Consider the following 18195-nt stretch of genomic DNA (forward strand, 5'->3'; position numbering starts at 1 on the left):
TAATCAATTAACTGGTAGTTTGTTAACAACAATTAATCTCTGGCAACGGCACCAAAAACTTGATAGTGGAAAATTCACCAAACTACTGGCAAATGTACCGGATCGCATCAAGTAATACCACGGTGAGTGGGTTATTATTCCCACGAGGATCAATAGATTAAGCAAGCAATGATTAATTGATTATTCTATTTAGACAATTCATATTTGAATGATGATTAATCAAAGAGCATATCATAAAACTAGAGAACTTAGCATTAAAATAAATAACTAAAATATAAATGACTAAAAGTAAATGACAAGAATGTAAATAACTGGAAGGTAAATAAACTGGAAGTAAGTGACAAGAATGTAAATAACTGGGAATAGAAATGAATTAAGAACAAAGCTCATAAAGGAATGAAAGATAAGATAAGATAGAATATTAAGGAGTAGAGATGTTAAATCCTCCAGATCAATGAGTTTCACCTCTATCTCAATCATGCAATTATTGATCTCAGGCAAATCATAAGTAATTGAATCCCCTTGGTGATTTAATTTCTTTTAACTTAATCAATTACTAATTCCTTGATCAATTGCTCATGAGAAGAGTTGAAGTGCATTCTCTTATTTAGAGCCACACAACTCTTAAGATCTGAATTTAGTTGATTTACTATCACATATCAAATCTAAATTCAAAATCATAAGTACTGAGAGAGAGGATCTTCAACCTCAATTCCTATGATTCAATTTCTCAATTGATCATGAAATTAAACTCAGATTCAAACCATTTTCAATAGATTTGAATAATTCAAATGAAGAACGAAAATTCTCTCTTAAAAACAATAATGCACAAATCAAAGATAGAGATGAAAGAATAATTACATCATAACTGAGTTCACAAAACAAGAATTACAAAAAAAAAAAAACTATAATCTGGTAAGAAAGAAGAGACTGAGAAGTCAAGAGTAGAGTGTGGAGTCCTCCACCCCCTGATGGTGTATGTTTTGTGCTCTCTCAACCTCTATTTATAACATATTACAAACTCAAATGAAAATTCAAATTACATTAAATTCAAAACAAAATTGAGATTAATTTCATGGGCTTGATTCGCTCTTCGAAAGCTTGGAGAATGGATGAATTGATGAAGAATTTGGAGCACTGGAAGTTGGGCTAAGGGTTAGCCGTAGAGCAGCATGCAAACCACGTTGGACGGCACACAATTTTTCCTCCAAGACACTACAAGAAACATTGTTAAAATCGACGGAAAAATCGACGGCTAAGCCGTCGATAATATTAAAAATCGACGGCAAAATGGACGGTGGAGGTGGTCACTATTAAGCTTGTCGATTTTTTCAAAATTCGAATAAAATCAACGGCTTGCCTAGCCGTCGATAATAATTTAATAAAATCGACACCATTTTCGTCTATAATATGAGTTTGATAACTTTACCTTCTTACTAAAATCGACAACGTTGCCGTCGATATTATTATGTAAAATTGACGCCTTTTTGTTGATATTTGATTCAATAAAATCGACAACATTGCTGTCAATATTATTATATAAAATCGATGCCATTTTTGTCAATATTTGATTCAATAAAATCGACACAATTGCCGTCGATTTAATTATTTAGATACCGACAAATTCTTTGTCTATATTTTGTTTTTTTGTCTATTTTAAAATTAAAAAGCGACAACGTTACCGTCGATTTTATTAGCTATATTTTTTTAATTATTTTTTTATTTGAAAAATAGTAAACAATTAATGCAGATAAACTTTTAAATATAGAAATAAAATTTATATAGAATATTAGATAACAAGACAAATAAACTTTTAAATATAAAAACAAATGTATTTGCTCATAACAGCGAGAAAAATGTATCTTGACAGGAAATCGGAGGCTAGTCTCTGCATGTCAACCATAAATTACAACAATAATTCAGATATGTTCACAACTGATCTCTCTCTCTCTCTCTCTCTCTCTCTCTCTCTCTCTCTCTCTCTCTCTCTCTCTCTCTCTCTCTCTACTTCACCACATTGAAGCATATCTTGCTAACATAGATAAAAGGTCTTCCAGAAATTTAAAGAATGAACTAAACCTGTATCTCTTTAGGAAATGTGGCACTGAATAGCATAATTTGTCTTACACCTGGAGGGGTCATATCCATTTGTTCAACAATCTTCCTTATTTGTGGCTCAAAACCCATATCCAGCATCCTATCTACCTCATCTGGTGCAAGATATCTGATCATCTGAAGTGAAACTCTAGCTCTCTCCAGCAAATATACCAGTCTTCCAGGAGTTGCGACGAGAATGTCCACCCCCTTCTCAAGATCTCGTAGCTGGAAAATTCATAACTTATTAGTGAGATATATATATCAGATACTAAATGTTCATACTGCCATTGATAAGTAAGATATTACATTATGGGCTATACAACATCTAGACTCTAGCCTACAAATTGGATCAATTCAGCCAAATTTGCAGCAAGAACAAAAGCACACCAGCTACAGTGACATGTTTATAAAATTTTCAGATACTCTCAAACTATGATTGGTAATTTATGGCTAATTAGCACATCTTCACATTTCCAAAGAAACTGTAGTTCATAAACACTCATACCCTATCTCATTAGGTGGAGAACATAGATCATTCAATGGAGCAACTACGACAAAAATTGAAGCATCTATCAAAAATAGCATCAATAGTAGCATAACTAATCCTAGGTAAAAAAGAACAAAGAACCAAAAAAAGATAAACAATTGAAAAGAAACCTGATGGTTTATTGGAGCTCCGCCATAAGCAACAACCACCTTAACCCCTGTTTGATATGCAAACTTCCTAGCCTCTTCATGTATCTGAAACCAAATCACAATATTTTCCATATATTTTCACTGCAAAACTGCACCAAATTTAAATATGTCCAAAACAAAGCTCAACTCAATGGCAATAAGAGATGAGTGTTTGCTCTTCATCAATGAGCTTATACTCAATAAATGATGTTATGCTCAAAGGCCATGCTCATCAGATTCTTATGAGTAGCAGCATCTGTGGAGTTAGGCCTCAAGAAACAGGAACATCAAATTCATATTCCTTCAACTTGTCCCCTGAGAAATCACAGATAAATCATGTTGCTGCTCAATCTATTTCCGCAACAATATTGTCTAGTTCTACTATCATGGGAAAACATAATCATTATGTGATTTCATTGGCATGCCAAAGTATGAACATGAGGCTTTTGGTACCTAAACCAAAAGTACTACTCCCTAAAGTTAAGAGTACTATGGGATCTATGACTTGGCCAAGTGGCTTTCTTCTTGGATTGCTTGTATGTAATTCAAATTCTAAACCTACAAATTCTGATGAGTCTGAAGATGATGGGAATGAGAGAGATGAGTTTAATGAGTCAACTATCAAATTCTCACATGTCAAGAAAGTTTACACAGATTATTATGTTATAGGTATAAGCTGCACATTATTCTGCCCTATATACAAATGAATTAATAGACTAATAATTAAGAACATAAGCATATGCACATTAAATAAAACCAAATTATCTTTGTTTGATAATTTAAGAACATAAGCATATACAAATGAAGTTTGTGACAATGTTGGCAGAGCTGGATGGCGAAAAGTGCATGAACTTGAACACGTACATAACAAGATTGCTTGCATTTGCAATATATGCTAGGTTCTCAAATACCTCCACCGCTGTAATTTAATTAATTTCTCATGTATAAATTATCTAATAATTTTGTTAGAAAGACGATATATATTATGATGTCAGCAAAAGTAACTAACCTAAAATGAAGGAAGCTGCAAGCATTCCACCATGAACTCCTCTTATGGCAGGTCTGTTCCTCCAATCTGTGTACCCTTCCCATACCTGCACCTGTGCTTCATCTTAAACAGTTAATTATTATAATAAGAACTAAGATATAAGAGTAAAGGATCGATCAGCGAAGGTTTTGAAGTGTGTTACCATGGCCAATATATCCGGTGAGTTTATCTTAATTAATGTTTATGAAGCTAATAATAAGGAAAAAAAGATATAAAGTGGTGGCATGCACAATTATAATACTGCTACTTTTAGTACTAGTTCTTTGCTGAAATGGAAGCACTAGGAGTTATCCCTAATGACATAACATTCATTGCAGTTCTTCATGCTTGTAGCCATGCTGGATTGGTTCAATAAGGGAAGAGGCTGTTTTGCAAAATGGTTAATGAATTCAGTTTGGTCCCAAAGATTGAACACTATGGCTGTATGGTAGACCTTCTCGGTCGAGTAGGATTACTCGAAGAAGCTCAAGAACTAATTAAGGACATGCCTATGAGGCCAAACTCGGCCCTATTAGGATCTTTTCTTGCTACTTGCAAAGTTCACAAAAATGTGAACCTTGCTGAATGGGCTGCAAAACAGTTTCTATCATTAGAATCCAAAAAATGTGGATACAATGTCCTAATGTCAAACATTTATGCTGCATCAAACAGACGAGAAAATGTTGCTTCTATAAAAAGAGCTATGAAGGATGTAGGGATTCATAAAGAACCAGGTTTCAGCTTCATTGAAGTGCATGGAACGATTCATGAATTTGTAACGGGAGATAGAGAACACCCAGAAACACCAAAGATTTATGAAATGATTGTTGAGATGAGAGAAAATCTAGAACATGCTGGATACACTCCAAATGTATCTGTTGTTCTGAAGAACATAGATATGGAAGAAAAAGAGAGTGCAGTAAATTATCACAGTGAAAAACTTGCAATGGCTTATGGTTTGATTAGCACAGGTCCTGGAATTCAGCTTCGGACTTTGAAGGATCTCCTAACTTCAACTGCAGAGAGCAAAATATTTCATATAACAGATATGCATGATAAGATCATAACGATAAACAGGAAAAGTCTGGAGATAGAATATGTAAATTCTTCTATGAAACTTAATAACAGCAGACAAAATAGAATATGTAAATTCTTCTATGAAACTTAACAACAGCAGACAAAATAGCCTTGTGATAGTATTTTCTAAAAGAGACAGGTAAATGTTAAAAGAAATATCCTATCCATGCCAGATCACAGAACATACCTTGCTTCAATTCTGTCTCCCTTGTGATAGCATCTCATAAGTCCTGTGCTCTATAACTTCCATCATCAAAGTATTATCAATTAATGCTACTAGCTCACAAACCCCAATTTCCAATCCCTAGATTGCTTCATTACATGGCAATGCAAAAACAATGAATTGATTGAAGTTAATTTCAAAATACAACCCCAGCAGAACATGCAAAGCAAAATTAACACCAATCCAAATGAACACTTAGAGATTAGAAGAAACAAAAAATTGAAAAAACTAACCACTCGTATTCTTGAGAGGATAATATACTGGCAACTTGATCGGAAGCTCACAACGAATAAAGCAACCATTCTCCCACACATTTTTCTGAATGTTATTCTTCAACAACTGAATCAACCTCTTCGAGACTATTCGATTTTGCACTCTCCGACACGAAAAATTTCAGCTCTCCGAAACCGGCGGCGACTATCCGATCACCGGTCGATTATCCCCTCCTCTTCACCGTATAGAAGCTTCCTCAGTCTGCGAGCAGCATGAACTGCCGCTTGAGCGTCGGCGCTGGCTCCGTAAGCAAGCGCTCTAATTACTTCAAAGCCTTTAGGAATCAATGTCCGAAGCTCCTCTGTTTACAGATTCCAAAATGCGAGACAGAGAAAAAGTTGAAGTGAATTTAAGATTTGAAATTAATAGAGAAAGAGAGAGAGAGAAAGAAAGAGAGAGAGAAAGAGAGAGAGAGAGAGAAGGAAAACCTGATTCTTTGTGGAGATCATCGGAGGAGAGGCGGAGGAGGAGGGATAGATCATCCTGATGCGACGGCAGAGCGACGGCGGCGCGGCGGGGATGGAGAAGGAATGTTGAAGTATGCGAGGTGAATTCAGGGATAAAATAAGGGTTGGTGAAAATTGAAATGGTGAATTTGGAGAAATGAAGGAAACGCAGGGAGTGTGTGGGGAAAATTTTATTTTATTGATAAAAATCGACAGCATACCCGTCGATTTTAATTTGAAAAAAAACAACATTTTAGCCGTCGATTTTATACATTAAATCTGTACCATTCATTTAATTTTAAGAAGTGATTAAGATCGTTTAAATTTATCGACGACAAAATGTGTCGCTATTTTAAATAATAAAATAGACGCTACGCTCGTCGATTTTAAAATAAAAGTATTTTCCACCCATAACTCGTCGACAATGTGTCGATAATGAGAAGATGGTTAAAGGATTACCAAAAAAATCGACGACTTTGCTGTCGATTTTAATATTTTATTTTTAATTATTTTTTTTAATAATATCGACAGCAAGCCGTCGAAAAATATCGACAGAAGAGATAGCCGTCGATTTTTAGCGTCGAAAAATACACTTTTTCTTGTAGTGAGAATGGCCCAATTTGGCCTCTGTTTAATTTTGTCGTGCTACGCTATAGAGATGCCATTGGATGGCAAAAATTTTCATCCAAGATTGGCCCAATTTGCTTCCTATTTTGCTTCAACCGTTGGACGCCACAAAACTGGCATGGGACGCGAATGATGCGTGAGCATCTTTCCTATCTTTTCCTATTAAATTTGCATTTGAATTTGTAAGTTTAATCAAGATTTAAGTACCTTTGAGCCACTATGAATGCTACTTTGAGTCGTGTGCAATTTGGCTTATTTCAAGTAGCATTCGGATGGATTTGACAGAGTTTGTGTAGAAGAAAAGGAAGAAAGTGGATGATGCTGTTAACCCTAATCTCCTTGCACTCTAACAAGAATAACTTGAGCTACAGAGATCTAATTGACGCGGTTTTAGTGGCATTGAAAAGCTAACTTACAGAGCTTTCCAATGATATATAATAGTCAACACTTTCTTTGAGTGCACACAGCCATGGTGGTGCCTAACTTGGGATTTCCCAAGTTAGGCGCCAGGATGAAGGAATGCACATAATCAAGCAGCCAATGCAGCACCTAACTTGGGATTCTCGAAGATAGGTGCCAGCTCAAGAGAAAGAAGTGGTCCCCGCATCTATATTGATGATGGCAACGAAGATGTTATTAATTTTTTATTAAACCTAATTTTATTTTAGAATAGGAAAAGATATTATTTAGTTTTAGAAATATATTTTACATTAATTAGGATTTGATATAAAAGGGAAAAGATTCAGCCCTTCGGGCTCTCTACTCTCTTTTACGCACTTCATTCTACAATTTACAGTTTTTTTTAAATCCTAGTTTTCTCTCTGAGTCATGAGCAACTAAACCTCTACTGTTAAGGTTATGAGCTCTGTTTATTGTATGGATTGATACTCTTACTCTTCTATTTTAATTAATGTTTTGATTTCAATTTTAAGAATTTGTTTTCGTTCTTCATCTTAAGGATTTGGATAGATCGGAAGAATAGCCCTTATTCTATTTGAGTTCTTGTGAACCTTGGAAAAGTAATTTACTTGAACAACAGCTTGAAAACAATTTCTCCTAAATCATTAATTATCTGGACTTAACGGGATACGTGACTTATAATCCTCTTATATTTGGGTAATTGGGGTCTCTGTGGCATATAAACTAGAATTAGACTTAAACCTCTAATTGAAATTAAGTGACCAAGGAATTGGCGATTAACTAAGTTAGAGGAGACTCAATTACTAAGGAATTAGGATTTAGTCATATATAATTTGTCATGAATTAAATCTTGCATGATTAAAGTAGTTGATAAGAAAAGTTAATCCGGATGATAAACAACTCTGAAACCTTAACTGTTTTCTCATATATATATTTCACAACCCATTTACTGCTTGCTTTCTAATTCTCTGAATTTACTGTTTAATGTTAGTGAACTCTCAAACATCATTTTATGTTTGTGTGACTAAGTAAATCACTCAATCATTGTAGCTTGATTCATCAATCCTCGTGGGATCGACCCTCACTCACTTGAGGTATTACTTGATATGACCCGGTGCACCTGCCGGTTAGTTTGTGGACTTTAAATTCCGCACCAGCAAACTGGGTATCGTGCGTATGCATAGGTGATGTATACGCATGATCCCCCTTATGGCACTGGTTGTGCGTACGCATGAGGGATGCGTACGCACAACACCCCTTTTCATACCAAAAACGTACGCATGCATGTAGCATGTGTACGCATGACCTTCTTTTCTACTGCAGTTGTGCGTACGCATGTAGGATGCGTACGCATGATTCCTGTTTTGCCGTTGGTCGCCACTTATTTGGTGTTGGACAGCAAGAGAATCAAGGGGGCTCAATTTGATGAATTTGAGCTTCAAAGTGTGTCCTAAGCCTTCAAAGTGTGGCCAAGGACTTTTAAGTGTATCCTAAACTTCCTCCTTTGTTCTCTTGATCCTTGTTTTGTACTTTTGCTTCTCTTTTCCTAACATTTTCCTACAAGAATCATGAAACCAAAGCCACTTCAAGAAACCTTGATTAAAGCATAACAATCTCACTCAAAATAAGAAAATTACTAACTTTATTCAAAGAAATAATAACCAAAAACAACTAAAGATGCTCATACGTCAGAATATCCTCTCTAACTTACAAAGTATTATCAAAATATTCTTCTCCATGACTGTGAGATTATATACGTTAAGCTTTGTATCACATAAATCCCTAAAAAACTCACTTATTTCTGTAATGGATCTTCGATTGTTGGTAGGAAGTTCTCAGAATGCGATATGAAGTAATGACTCCATAATGACATGACAATCATGACTCTTTAACTCAGCAACCCTACCTTGTGAAACATTTGTATACCTACCCAAGTTAGAGGCGTAACCATCGAGAAACCTCAATCCTCTAATCCACCTACAAATATTTTGCCTCTGTTCCTTTGTTAGAGTGAACACCGCCTTTGGTTTAGACCATCGGCCATTATCAAGTCTCGTTAAATTCAGATTTGGCCATCTGGAAATGTCCAATAAGTCTAACCTTGCCTTATCATTATTCTTTGTCCTCTCATCGTCCATTACTGTGTGCATCATATTATCAAACATGTTTTCTTCAATGTACATCACGTCAAGACAATGTCGAACCAAATTGCCTTTTCATTAAGGAAAGTCCCAAAATATATTCTGCTTAGTCAATTATGCTCTTTACCGTATCCCAGAGGTCTCACACCTGTCCCGTTATCAACGATTCTTGGGATTCTACTGACATGATACCAAACTTGCAAACCACTCAATCTCACAGGTGCCTCTTCTTGTTCAGTTCTATTCTTCTTAAATAAGTCTTTGTTAGGCGAACAGGATGATCAATATCGAAGAACCTTTTATGACAATCAAATCACGAAATCTTACCCCCATTCTTCAGCCAAAATGTCTTTGTATCTTCCATACAAATGAGACACGACATTCTGCCCTGAGTGGACCAACCTGATAACACCTCGTACGTAGAAAAGTCATTAATGGTCCATATTAACATAGCATGCAGTTGAAAGTTTGTCTTGGTTGAAATATCATATGTTTCTGCACTATTAACCTACAACTCTATCAACTCATCTACCAAAGGTTGCAAAAAGACATCTCTTTTGGCCTTTAGATTGCTTGGACCAGGTATGATACAAGTTAGGAACATGTATAGGTCATTCATGCACACTTCAAGAGGTAGGTTATTAGGAGTTACCACTATAGGCCAACAAGAGTACGCGTTACCAAAATTAGCATTTGGTGCAAACCCGTTAGAGCACAAAGCTAATCTAATATTTCTGGAGTCGCTCGCAAATGTAGGGTGGACCCTATCAAAGTTTTTCCAAGAATCTCCATGTGACGGGTGCATCATAAAACCATCATCTCTCTTGTTGTTACTGTGTCAATCATGTGAGAGGCCAAATTTATCGATGAATACAATCATTTTAGCCTAGGGATTAAGGTCAAATAGTACATCCGTTTGTTTCGAATTCTCTTTAACCACCGTTAATCCATTCTCTCTCGACTTTAAATCTCAGTGCATCACAAAATCTACAAAGTAGTTAAATCTATGTCCGCCTTGTAATACAGCATACAACCATTCAAACAACAATCGATTTTTACCGACTTGAGATCCAGTTTCGAAACTAACTTTTTTGCTTTGTAGTGGCTCCCGGGGATGCCACTAGTCCCGACAAGTAATAATTTGTTGCAAGAGGTGGCCCACTTATCAAAAGACTCGAGTGTGATTTGACTTAGACTTAATACTCATCATTCTAACGCATGCAGACAATTTTGAATGAACAGACCCCTCGTACAAGGGTTTCGTGGCAGATTCTACCAGATGATAAAAGCTTTGCCTCCAAGTTAGGCTCTTGTTTAGCATCTTCTATATCTGTAATACCTGTTGCATCAAATACTATCTCCTTGCATATCTCTTGGTTAGCCTCCCAATTCATTTCTTCCATTTTTAGTTCTCTAACCATTCAAACCCTCATTGATCGATCCCCATATATATTGAAATTCGAGGTAGACTGGTTAATTTTCTACTCATCCAGTTCTCCATGTTCCATCCATAACCAATATCCATCCTTGAACTCATTACAATAGAGGTAAAGGGTTATATCCAAAGGTCCTAACTACTTAGTTAGCCGACACTTATAGCACAGACACCTAGATACCCTTGAGACCCAAACGGTTCGATATTGAAGACATACACAACAAAAGTTTCAATCCCCTCAAAGAATTTAAGTTTTAAACCCCTCGGCTATTGTTATCCCTGTCATACATCCATAGACGATGACTTGGAGTCATCTTGCAACAAATACCCTAGAATTCATCCAACAACACAGCTTATTAAAATTTTTATAAAATTCGGCAAGGTGTCTCCTATAATTAGAAAAGTTGGCAAGGTTTCTCAGAAGAGAGAAGACGAGAAGAGAGAAAGAGAGAGAGAAGAGAGAGAGAGTAAGTTCGCAGAAGTGAGGAGGAGGGTTTCATGTTTGAATTTTACCCCAATTTTATCGTCAGATTTATCGGCAAAAATTTTCACCAGTAAATTGCCTAAACATAGCGTTTCACTAAACCGATATACCGGGGGCTGAATACGACGGAAGATCTGTGAGTAAAGTTGGCGCTGCTGAAATAAGATTTCGCACCACTAATTACCGTCAAATTTGGTGGCAGAACATAAAATCCGACAGTAACTAATTCTGGGAACTAAATCTTTCTTGTATCCGACACAAAAAATGCCACTAAATGTGCCGGTAATTGCCGCCACTAAATCTGACGGTATTCACTGTATTTCTTGTAGTGTAAATAAGCCAATCTCTGTATCAATTTTACGTCAACATTTTAATTCTAATGTATAATTTTATGAATGTTGTTTACTAGATCATTATCCGTAATAAAGTCAAGGGTCCTATACTCTTGTGTAAGGATATTAAACTGCGTAGTTCGACCATTTAGGTTCGATCCACTTAAGCTTGCAGATTAACGGATTGACCCCTTTTTTTGTTCATGGGCCAAAATGTTGAAGCCCGGAACCAACCCAGCGAATTAAACAAGTTGGTTCGTTTATATTTTTTATTTTTGAGTAAAATTTTGGATAAAAGATTGGGTTTTAGGCTAATAAACTTTCACAAAAAAAAAATATTTTTGGGCCAAAAGTTTTAAACAAACAGAGCTTTTTTAGTGGGTGAGTTAAGACTTTAAATTAGGCAAGAAAAATATAGGAAAAAATTCTAAATCTTTTTGAAAAATGTAAAAAAATAAAAGTAAACGAGTTCTCTTCTTAGACCGCAGGCTAGACCATTTAACTCGCTATTTTTTGGGGTTAATCGTGCTTAGCATGTTTAGCTTGAAGTTTAAACATGCCTAGTTTTAGAGGCAAAAGCCCGCTAATTTAAGCAGATTAACAGAATGACCTGACAGCTTAACCCATTTTAATGGCCCTAATCTTGCCCTGTGATGAGTGTTAAGTACCGGTTTAGAAAATTTACAAGTTTAAAAGCTCACATTCGTTATAGCTTTAAACCAAAATTCAACACTTTCAAAGTTTAGTTAGAAAATGTCACAATTCTCAAAGTTTAGTTAAAAAATGTCATAATTCTCAAAGTTTAGTTAAAAAATGTCACAATTCAAATTAATAACCAAGAATTTAAGCCCGGGTCGTTGTCCTTGGAATCACAATATAGTACATGATGATTGGCTATGGAAAAAATCTGGTTTTGATCACAGTTAATAGAAATTTAAATAGCAAAAAATTAAAAAAAAGCAATAACTAAATATCAAAAGGAATTAAATTAGGAGCAATTAAGGCAATTAACTAAGAAATGAAAGTAAATTTAAGTTTTAAAAGATCTTGACATGGGTTGATGGTTAAGGATTAATATCCTTGTCACTAACCACAACATGATAATTACAAAGAGCAAATCCAATTCGTCAACTTCTATATATTGAGAAAAGTTAATTAGGCTTAATTAACCTTAATCCACAAGTTCTAACCAACTTACTAATTGAATTTAGTAAATGGTTAGTGCCAATAGAAACAGGATTAATTAACATCTCAAAATTATGAATCAACTTAGATATTAATAACTCAAGATCGCCTAAGTTCCCAACCCAAAGCAAGAAGCAAAATCTACTCTATAACTAGTTCAATTATTTTGTCAAATACCTAGAGTGCATAAATATAAAAGTTCATAAATGACAAAAATTAGTAAAATCTACAACTATCTAATTCAAAAAAGCAATACAGCATCTCAAATAAGTAATAATAAAACATAAAATATCAAATTCATTAATAAAAAGTGAATGCAACAAGGGTTCAAAAACTTAAAATAGCAAATAGAAGAAGAAATTATAAACTAAGAACAACATTTCAACAAAACTAAAACCTAGAACTAGAGATAAATTCATAAGAAAACCATGAATTCTAGAGAGAGAAGTGAATTCAAGGTCTTCAACCCTAAAAAAAGGAAAAAAAGTTATTGTATCATAAGTTATGTTTGATCTTTGATAAATTCATATTTGATGATAATTTTTTGCTTAAAATGAGTGGATTTTATTAACTTATCTTGCACTTATTCCTTGAAATTGCACGCTTTTGTGAATTTCCTCATAATTATGCTTAATTGTTAAAAATACGCTTTTATGCTTTAAATTGTCAAATTTAATTTGCTTTTATTTCATTTGATACTTTGATATGTTTGTTTGAGTGATTTAAGGTTTATGAGGCAAGAATGGCTTGAAGAAGAGGAAAAAAAGCATGCAAAAGTAGAGAATTCATGAAGAAAATGAGTTTTAGAAATCTGGTAGTTGTATAGGTCGTGCGTATGCATCTCTTCCAAGTTGTGTGTACGCATGACTTGCAGCACATATCTCACTCAAAAGAACATGTGGCTCGTGATTTTAAGCCCATTTTGGGCTTAATCAAACTCATTTCTGAAGCAATTGAAGCATGGATCAAGGAGGATCAACCAAGTAGTCTTAGTTTAGGTTTTTTTTTTATCATGTTTTAGGGAAATTCTAGAGAGAGAAGCTCCAACATCTCTCTAGAATTCTAGAGTTTTAGCTTAGTTTTCTCTCTAATTTTAGGTTTTGATCTTGTTTTAGTTTAGTTTTTTATATTTCTTTGTTGTATTATCTTAATTCGCTTAGTTTTTCTTGTTAGTTTCTCTATTTTTTCTAATTTTGGTTTATAAATACTTGTGAATTCCAATTTCCGTTAATGCAATTTGATGTTTTTCATGCTTATTGATGTTCACTTGAGTTGTTATTATTGCTTTCTTGTCTTGGTTAATTATATATTTTATCAATTCTAACAATTTATGATGTTTTTATTTTATGCTTTCTAAATGTTTGATAAAATGCCGTCCTTAGTTTTAGAGTAGAATTTTGTATTCTTGGCTTGGAATTGAGAACTTAAGTGACCTTGAGTCATTGATGTCCAATATTAATTGGTGATTTAGGGTTGTTAGTTGATTTTATTTTCACAAACACTATCCTCTCACCAAGCCTAACTAGTGAGTTGGTTAGGATTTGTGGATTAAGATCAATTATACCCACTTGACTTACCTCTGATGTTTAAGGGTTGACTAAGTGAGATTAACTTTTCTTAATTGCCATGTTTGTGGTCAATGACAAGGATAATGATCCTTGACTCTCAACCCTTGATCAATTAACTTTTTGGTTTATAAATACTTGTTGAATTCCAATTTTCTTTAATGCAATTTGATATTTTTCATGTTTATTCATGTTCATTTGAGTTGTTATGATTGATTTCTTGTCTTGGTTAATTATAGATTTTAATTATTCTAGCAATTTATGATGTTTTCATTTTTTGCCTTCTAAATGTTTGATAAAATGTTTTTCTTAGTTTTAGAGTAAAATTTTGTATTCTTGGCTTCGAATTGAGGACTTAGGTGACCTTGAGTCATTGATCTCCAATATTAATTAGTGATTTAGGGTTGTAAGTTAATTTTGTTTCCACTAACGCTATCCTTTCACTAAGCCTAACTAGTCAGTTGGTTAGGATTTATGGATTAAGATCCATTATGCCAACTTGACTTACCCCTGAGGTTTAGGGGTTGATTAAGTAGAATTAACTCTTCATAATTGCCATATTTGTGGTCAATGACAAGGATAGTGATCCTTAACTCTCAACCCTTGCCAAGCCTTTTTAACATTTGAGTTTTCTTTCCTTTGCTTTATTGCTCTTAGTTTAATTTCTCTTGCCATTTAGATATTACGTGCTTTTAATTTATTGCTATTTACATTTCTTATAACTTGCGATCAAACCCTTCTTTCTTTCATAGCCAATGATACGCACACCCGATTGTAATTTTGTGGTAGAACGAACTGGGATTTAAAACTCCTAGTTATTTGATTTGAACTGTGATATTCTTACTAAACTTTGATAGGGTTATTTGCCAATTTAGGACTTTACTTATAACGAATCTTGTATTTTCAACTTGTGAAATTCTAAACCAACATCTAGTCATCATCAATCTTCCTTTTATGCTTCCTTCAAATGCATCAAAAATGATTTAAATTAGGCAAAAACATGGGCAAAAAATTGTAAGTCACAACACTTTTTTTGTACGAGCTGGATATGATGCGTACACATCATGCGTATACATGCATGATGTGTACGCATCTCTGTAACTTTTTCAAATATTCATTTCTTCATGAAATCTCAATTTTTGCATGCTTTTCTTCCATCTTTCCAAGCCGTCCTTGCCTCCTAAACCTTGAACAACTTAAACAAACATATTAAGGCATTGAATAGAATAAAAAGGGAATAAATTTGTCAATTCTAAAGGCCTAAAAAGCATGTTTCAATCAATTAAGCATAATTTAGAGAAATTTTACAAAAGCATGAATTTACAAAGGATAAGTGCAAGTTAAGTTGATAAATTTTACTCTTTTCAGTCCAAAAATCATCATAAAATATGAATTTATCATGCTGCAATATCAAAATCTAGAATATTTATTTTACATATAACATGTCAAAAACCACCCTCCCAAGCTAATGCAAGACCTCTCTAAAAAACAAAGAGCTCATAAGCCAAAATAAGAGCGTACAGGACAATTTCAAGTGCAATCGTTCACCAAATTCCCATTAGCGTGTAGAATAATCCACTAAAAATCAGCAAATTGAATGTAGTAGCAGAAGTAGCCAATCATTCAAAAGAAAAATTAATTTCTCTTTATACCCCCTAACATCCATTAAGACAAATAAGAATTGTGCATGTTAGAAAGAAAGGACGGGTCTAGGTATTCCCAGAGTTTTAAAGTATTCGGACAATCACGAACATGGCAAAGAATAGATTCAAGAGTAAGAACGTAGTACAAACACCATAGTAGGAATAACATCAAACAAAGCTAAATAAAAAAATTAATTTTCTTTCGTACTCTCAAACGCTAAATCTACAAATAGGTTTTGGATTCTTGCTAACCACACTTTTTCTTCTTAACCACCTAACCATCCTTGAATGAGTACACTTTAGTTGAAGATCGACTCCACTGGCACCTGACCTCTTCAGCATATTGCATCATCAGACAAATCATATAATTGTCGTGCTAATGATAAGTCCAAATTAAAATTTGTTCATATAGCTTTGTAGTAATAAGTTGTACTTTTGGTAATAAAGTCATGTACAAAAATAAAGATAATAATATTTTTCATAATTCATGATTTTAGCCCACACAAATGTCTAGTAACTGGAACCCAAACTACTTATTTACAGGACTCTTGCTTTTCTTAATTTACTACTAATAAACCCTACTTAGAGAATAAAATGTACATATATAGTATTCTATTCATTATGCAGATTTGAATTCATAAAACCCAAGCTCCTCTGCATCACAAGTCAACAACTCGCAACAGCCACTACAACTGCCCTAATCCATATGTAAAAATATTGGGAGAACAAGAGTGAGAGAACCATAATGATTCTCAAATGTGGCAAATAAGGAAGTAGAAATCCAAAGGCATCCTAGAACCCATCCAAGGTTCATATACACTTATTGATCCACCTAATCCATTAATATTATCATCTTAATTCCTCTAATAAATGGGCATTATTCTCATTTAGACAATGCACCCTATGGGGCATTTAACTATCTGGCACATAAGCAAGTATTATTTATCGCTATCTTTAATGTGACTGTGTCCCACATTAAGAGAGAAACGATCAACCTCCAAATATATATAACATCAAAGGCATTGCGCAAGCAGGACGAACAATTGTCCTTGCTATATAACAAAATTAATATCATCATATAAGTAGGACATAACTCACGTCCTACCCTTATTCATTAAAATTTACAAACTCTGTCATAACCTCAAATCGACCATAATTGCTTCTATAGTTCTTCTTCAATATTCCATATGAATTTAGAAACTTAATTGGTCATGAATATTTTAATCATATTCAATAACACATCCTTTTCCATTCAACTTCACACACTTTTGGTCTACTAGGTTCGCATTGGTTGTTCTATACGGCTTGCATTTTTAAGGCTTCTGAGATGTCAACCTAGACTCATGGATTAAGTTTTGTATTTTTTCTGTTTGAATTATGTTACCCTTCCATTATACACTCATCCTGCTGTACACATTGTACACCATCTTTCACACATCACCTCTTGTATGCGAATGGTCTCCATGAATGTGACCTATTCACCATTGCCAAACTTCTAAAGTTGGGTCCATTTCCAACGCAGTATACCTTCAGGTACGCGACCTATACGCTACTGACAAGATCCAAAATAGGTCATCCTTGTGTATGAGACATACTTGGGCGTAGCTAGGGCACTCTCACTGTCCATCTTCCCTATATTCCCTAGATTCCACATATTTTAGGCGTCTAACTTCTAGATTTTATAATTAATTCCATAAGAATCCTTTAGCATATATTCTTTCATGGACAATTCTAGGGTGGAGAAACTTTGTTTGGGTCCTTTAAGGATCTGGATGCATTTTAATATGGAAAAATGTAGGGGTTGTTTTGTTAATAATAGTTTCATTGTAAAATTCCTATTTTGGACACAATAAACTGACATCATACACACATCCGATTCTTTAGCTCAGTTACTACTACCAATTATCACTATTCATTTAATCTTTAAATGCATTCTTTTATTGTTACCACCCAATCTACCACTCCTCACTCATACCATATCCCATGTCCATCACTTTCACTATCACTCTAACGCAGGAGCAACATACCCCTTCCACAACATCGCTATCGCGGGCCTCATCTCCATCCACTCCGCCATTGACTTCCTTCTCAACTATGCCCCAACTACCTCACAAGCTCTTCGCTCCTCCTGCATTAGCCACATCGTCTACCTCTACTCCAAAGACCCAACTACTTTAACATCAACATCATTCATCGATCTCGAGCGGTAGAGTGCCAGCTACTACACCACCAAGATCGAGGAGTGGATCTAGCTTCAGGATCTGGATTTATGAAGTTGGCTCTTTGTCACCATGATGCAGCTCCAAAATCAGACGCAAAGGATATTTGTCATTTCTGTGAGCTATTAATGTAAATTAATAAAGTTATGTGAAGAATGACACTACAAGAATATGGCCGATTAGCTACCACGAAAAGAGTCGTAAAATCATCGCTAATCTGACACAAAATACAATTTGTGACAAATTAGCTACTGCTTAGCAACTAATGCTTTCCTCACTAATTATAAGTCACAGATCAGTGAGGCAAATACAACCGTCGCTATTTC

The 18195-nt window shown here is 34.6% G+C and overlaps 2 protein-coding genes across 2 annotated transcripts; one reads left to right on the forward strand and one right to left on the reverse strand.

Moving 5' to 3' along the window:
- Nucleotides 1–1813: 1813 nt before the first annotated feature.
- Nucleotides 1814–3022, reverse strand: LOC112766143 (DEAD-box ATP-dependent RNA helicase 52C-like). Its single transcript, XM_025812014.3, has 3 exons — nucleotides 2755–3022; nucleotides 2080–2322; nucleotides 1814–1888 (listed from the first exon to the last, which is right to left on the reverse strand). Exons 1-3 carry the CDS (start codon nucleotides 2863–2865, stop codon nucleotides 1814–1816), a joined length of 429 nt encoding a protein of 142 aa, XP_025667799.2. The 5' UTR covers nucleotides 2866–3022.
- Nucleotides 3023–4196: 1174 nt separating this feature from the next.
- Nucleotides 4197–4967, forward strand: LOC112763208 (pentatricopeptide repeat-containing protein At3g26782, mitochondrial-like). Its single transcript, XM_025808938.1, has one exon. The coding sequence runs from the start codon at nucleotides 4197–4199 to the stop codon at nucleotides 4965–4967; it is 771 nt and encodes a 256-aa protein (XP_025664723.1).
- Nucleotides 4968–18195: the final 13228 nt, after the last annotated feature.

The sequence above is a fragment of the Arachis hypogaea genome, chromosome 17 (genome assembly GCF_003086295.3).
Source record: "Arachis hypogaea cultivar Tifrunner chromosome 17, arahy.Tifrunner.gnm2.J5K5, whole genome shotgun sequence".
Classification (NCBI taxonomy): Eukaryota; Viridiplantae; Streptophyta; class Magnoliopsida; order Fabales; family Fabaceae; genus Arachis; species Arachis hypogaea.

What these genes read in the sequence shown, in the direction of transcription:
- LOC112766143 (XM_025812014.3), bottom strand. Translation starts at nt 2,865, where the DNA reads ATGGAAAATATTGTGATTTGGTTTCAGATACATGAAGAGGCTAGGAAG. An exon ending in GAGCTCCAATAAACCATCAG is followed by an intron (nt 2,323 to 2,754) that starts GTTTCTTTTCAA and finishes TGAATTTTCCAG; the next exon opens with CTACGAGATCTTGAGAAGGG. An exon ending in CATTTCCTAAAGAGATACAG is followed by an intron (nt 1,889 to 2,079) that starts GTTTAGTTCATT and finishes GTTGACATGCAG; the next exon opens with AGACTAGCCTCCGATTTCCT.
- LOC112763208 (XM_025808938.1), top strand. Translation starts at nt 4,197, where the DNA reads ATGGTTAATGAATTCAGTTTGGTCCCAAAGATTGAACACTATGGCTGT.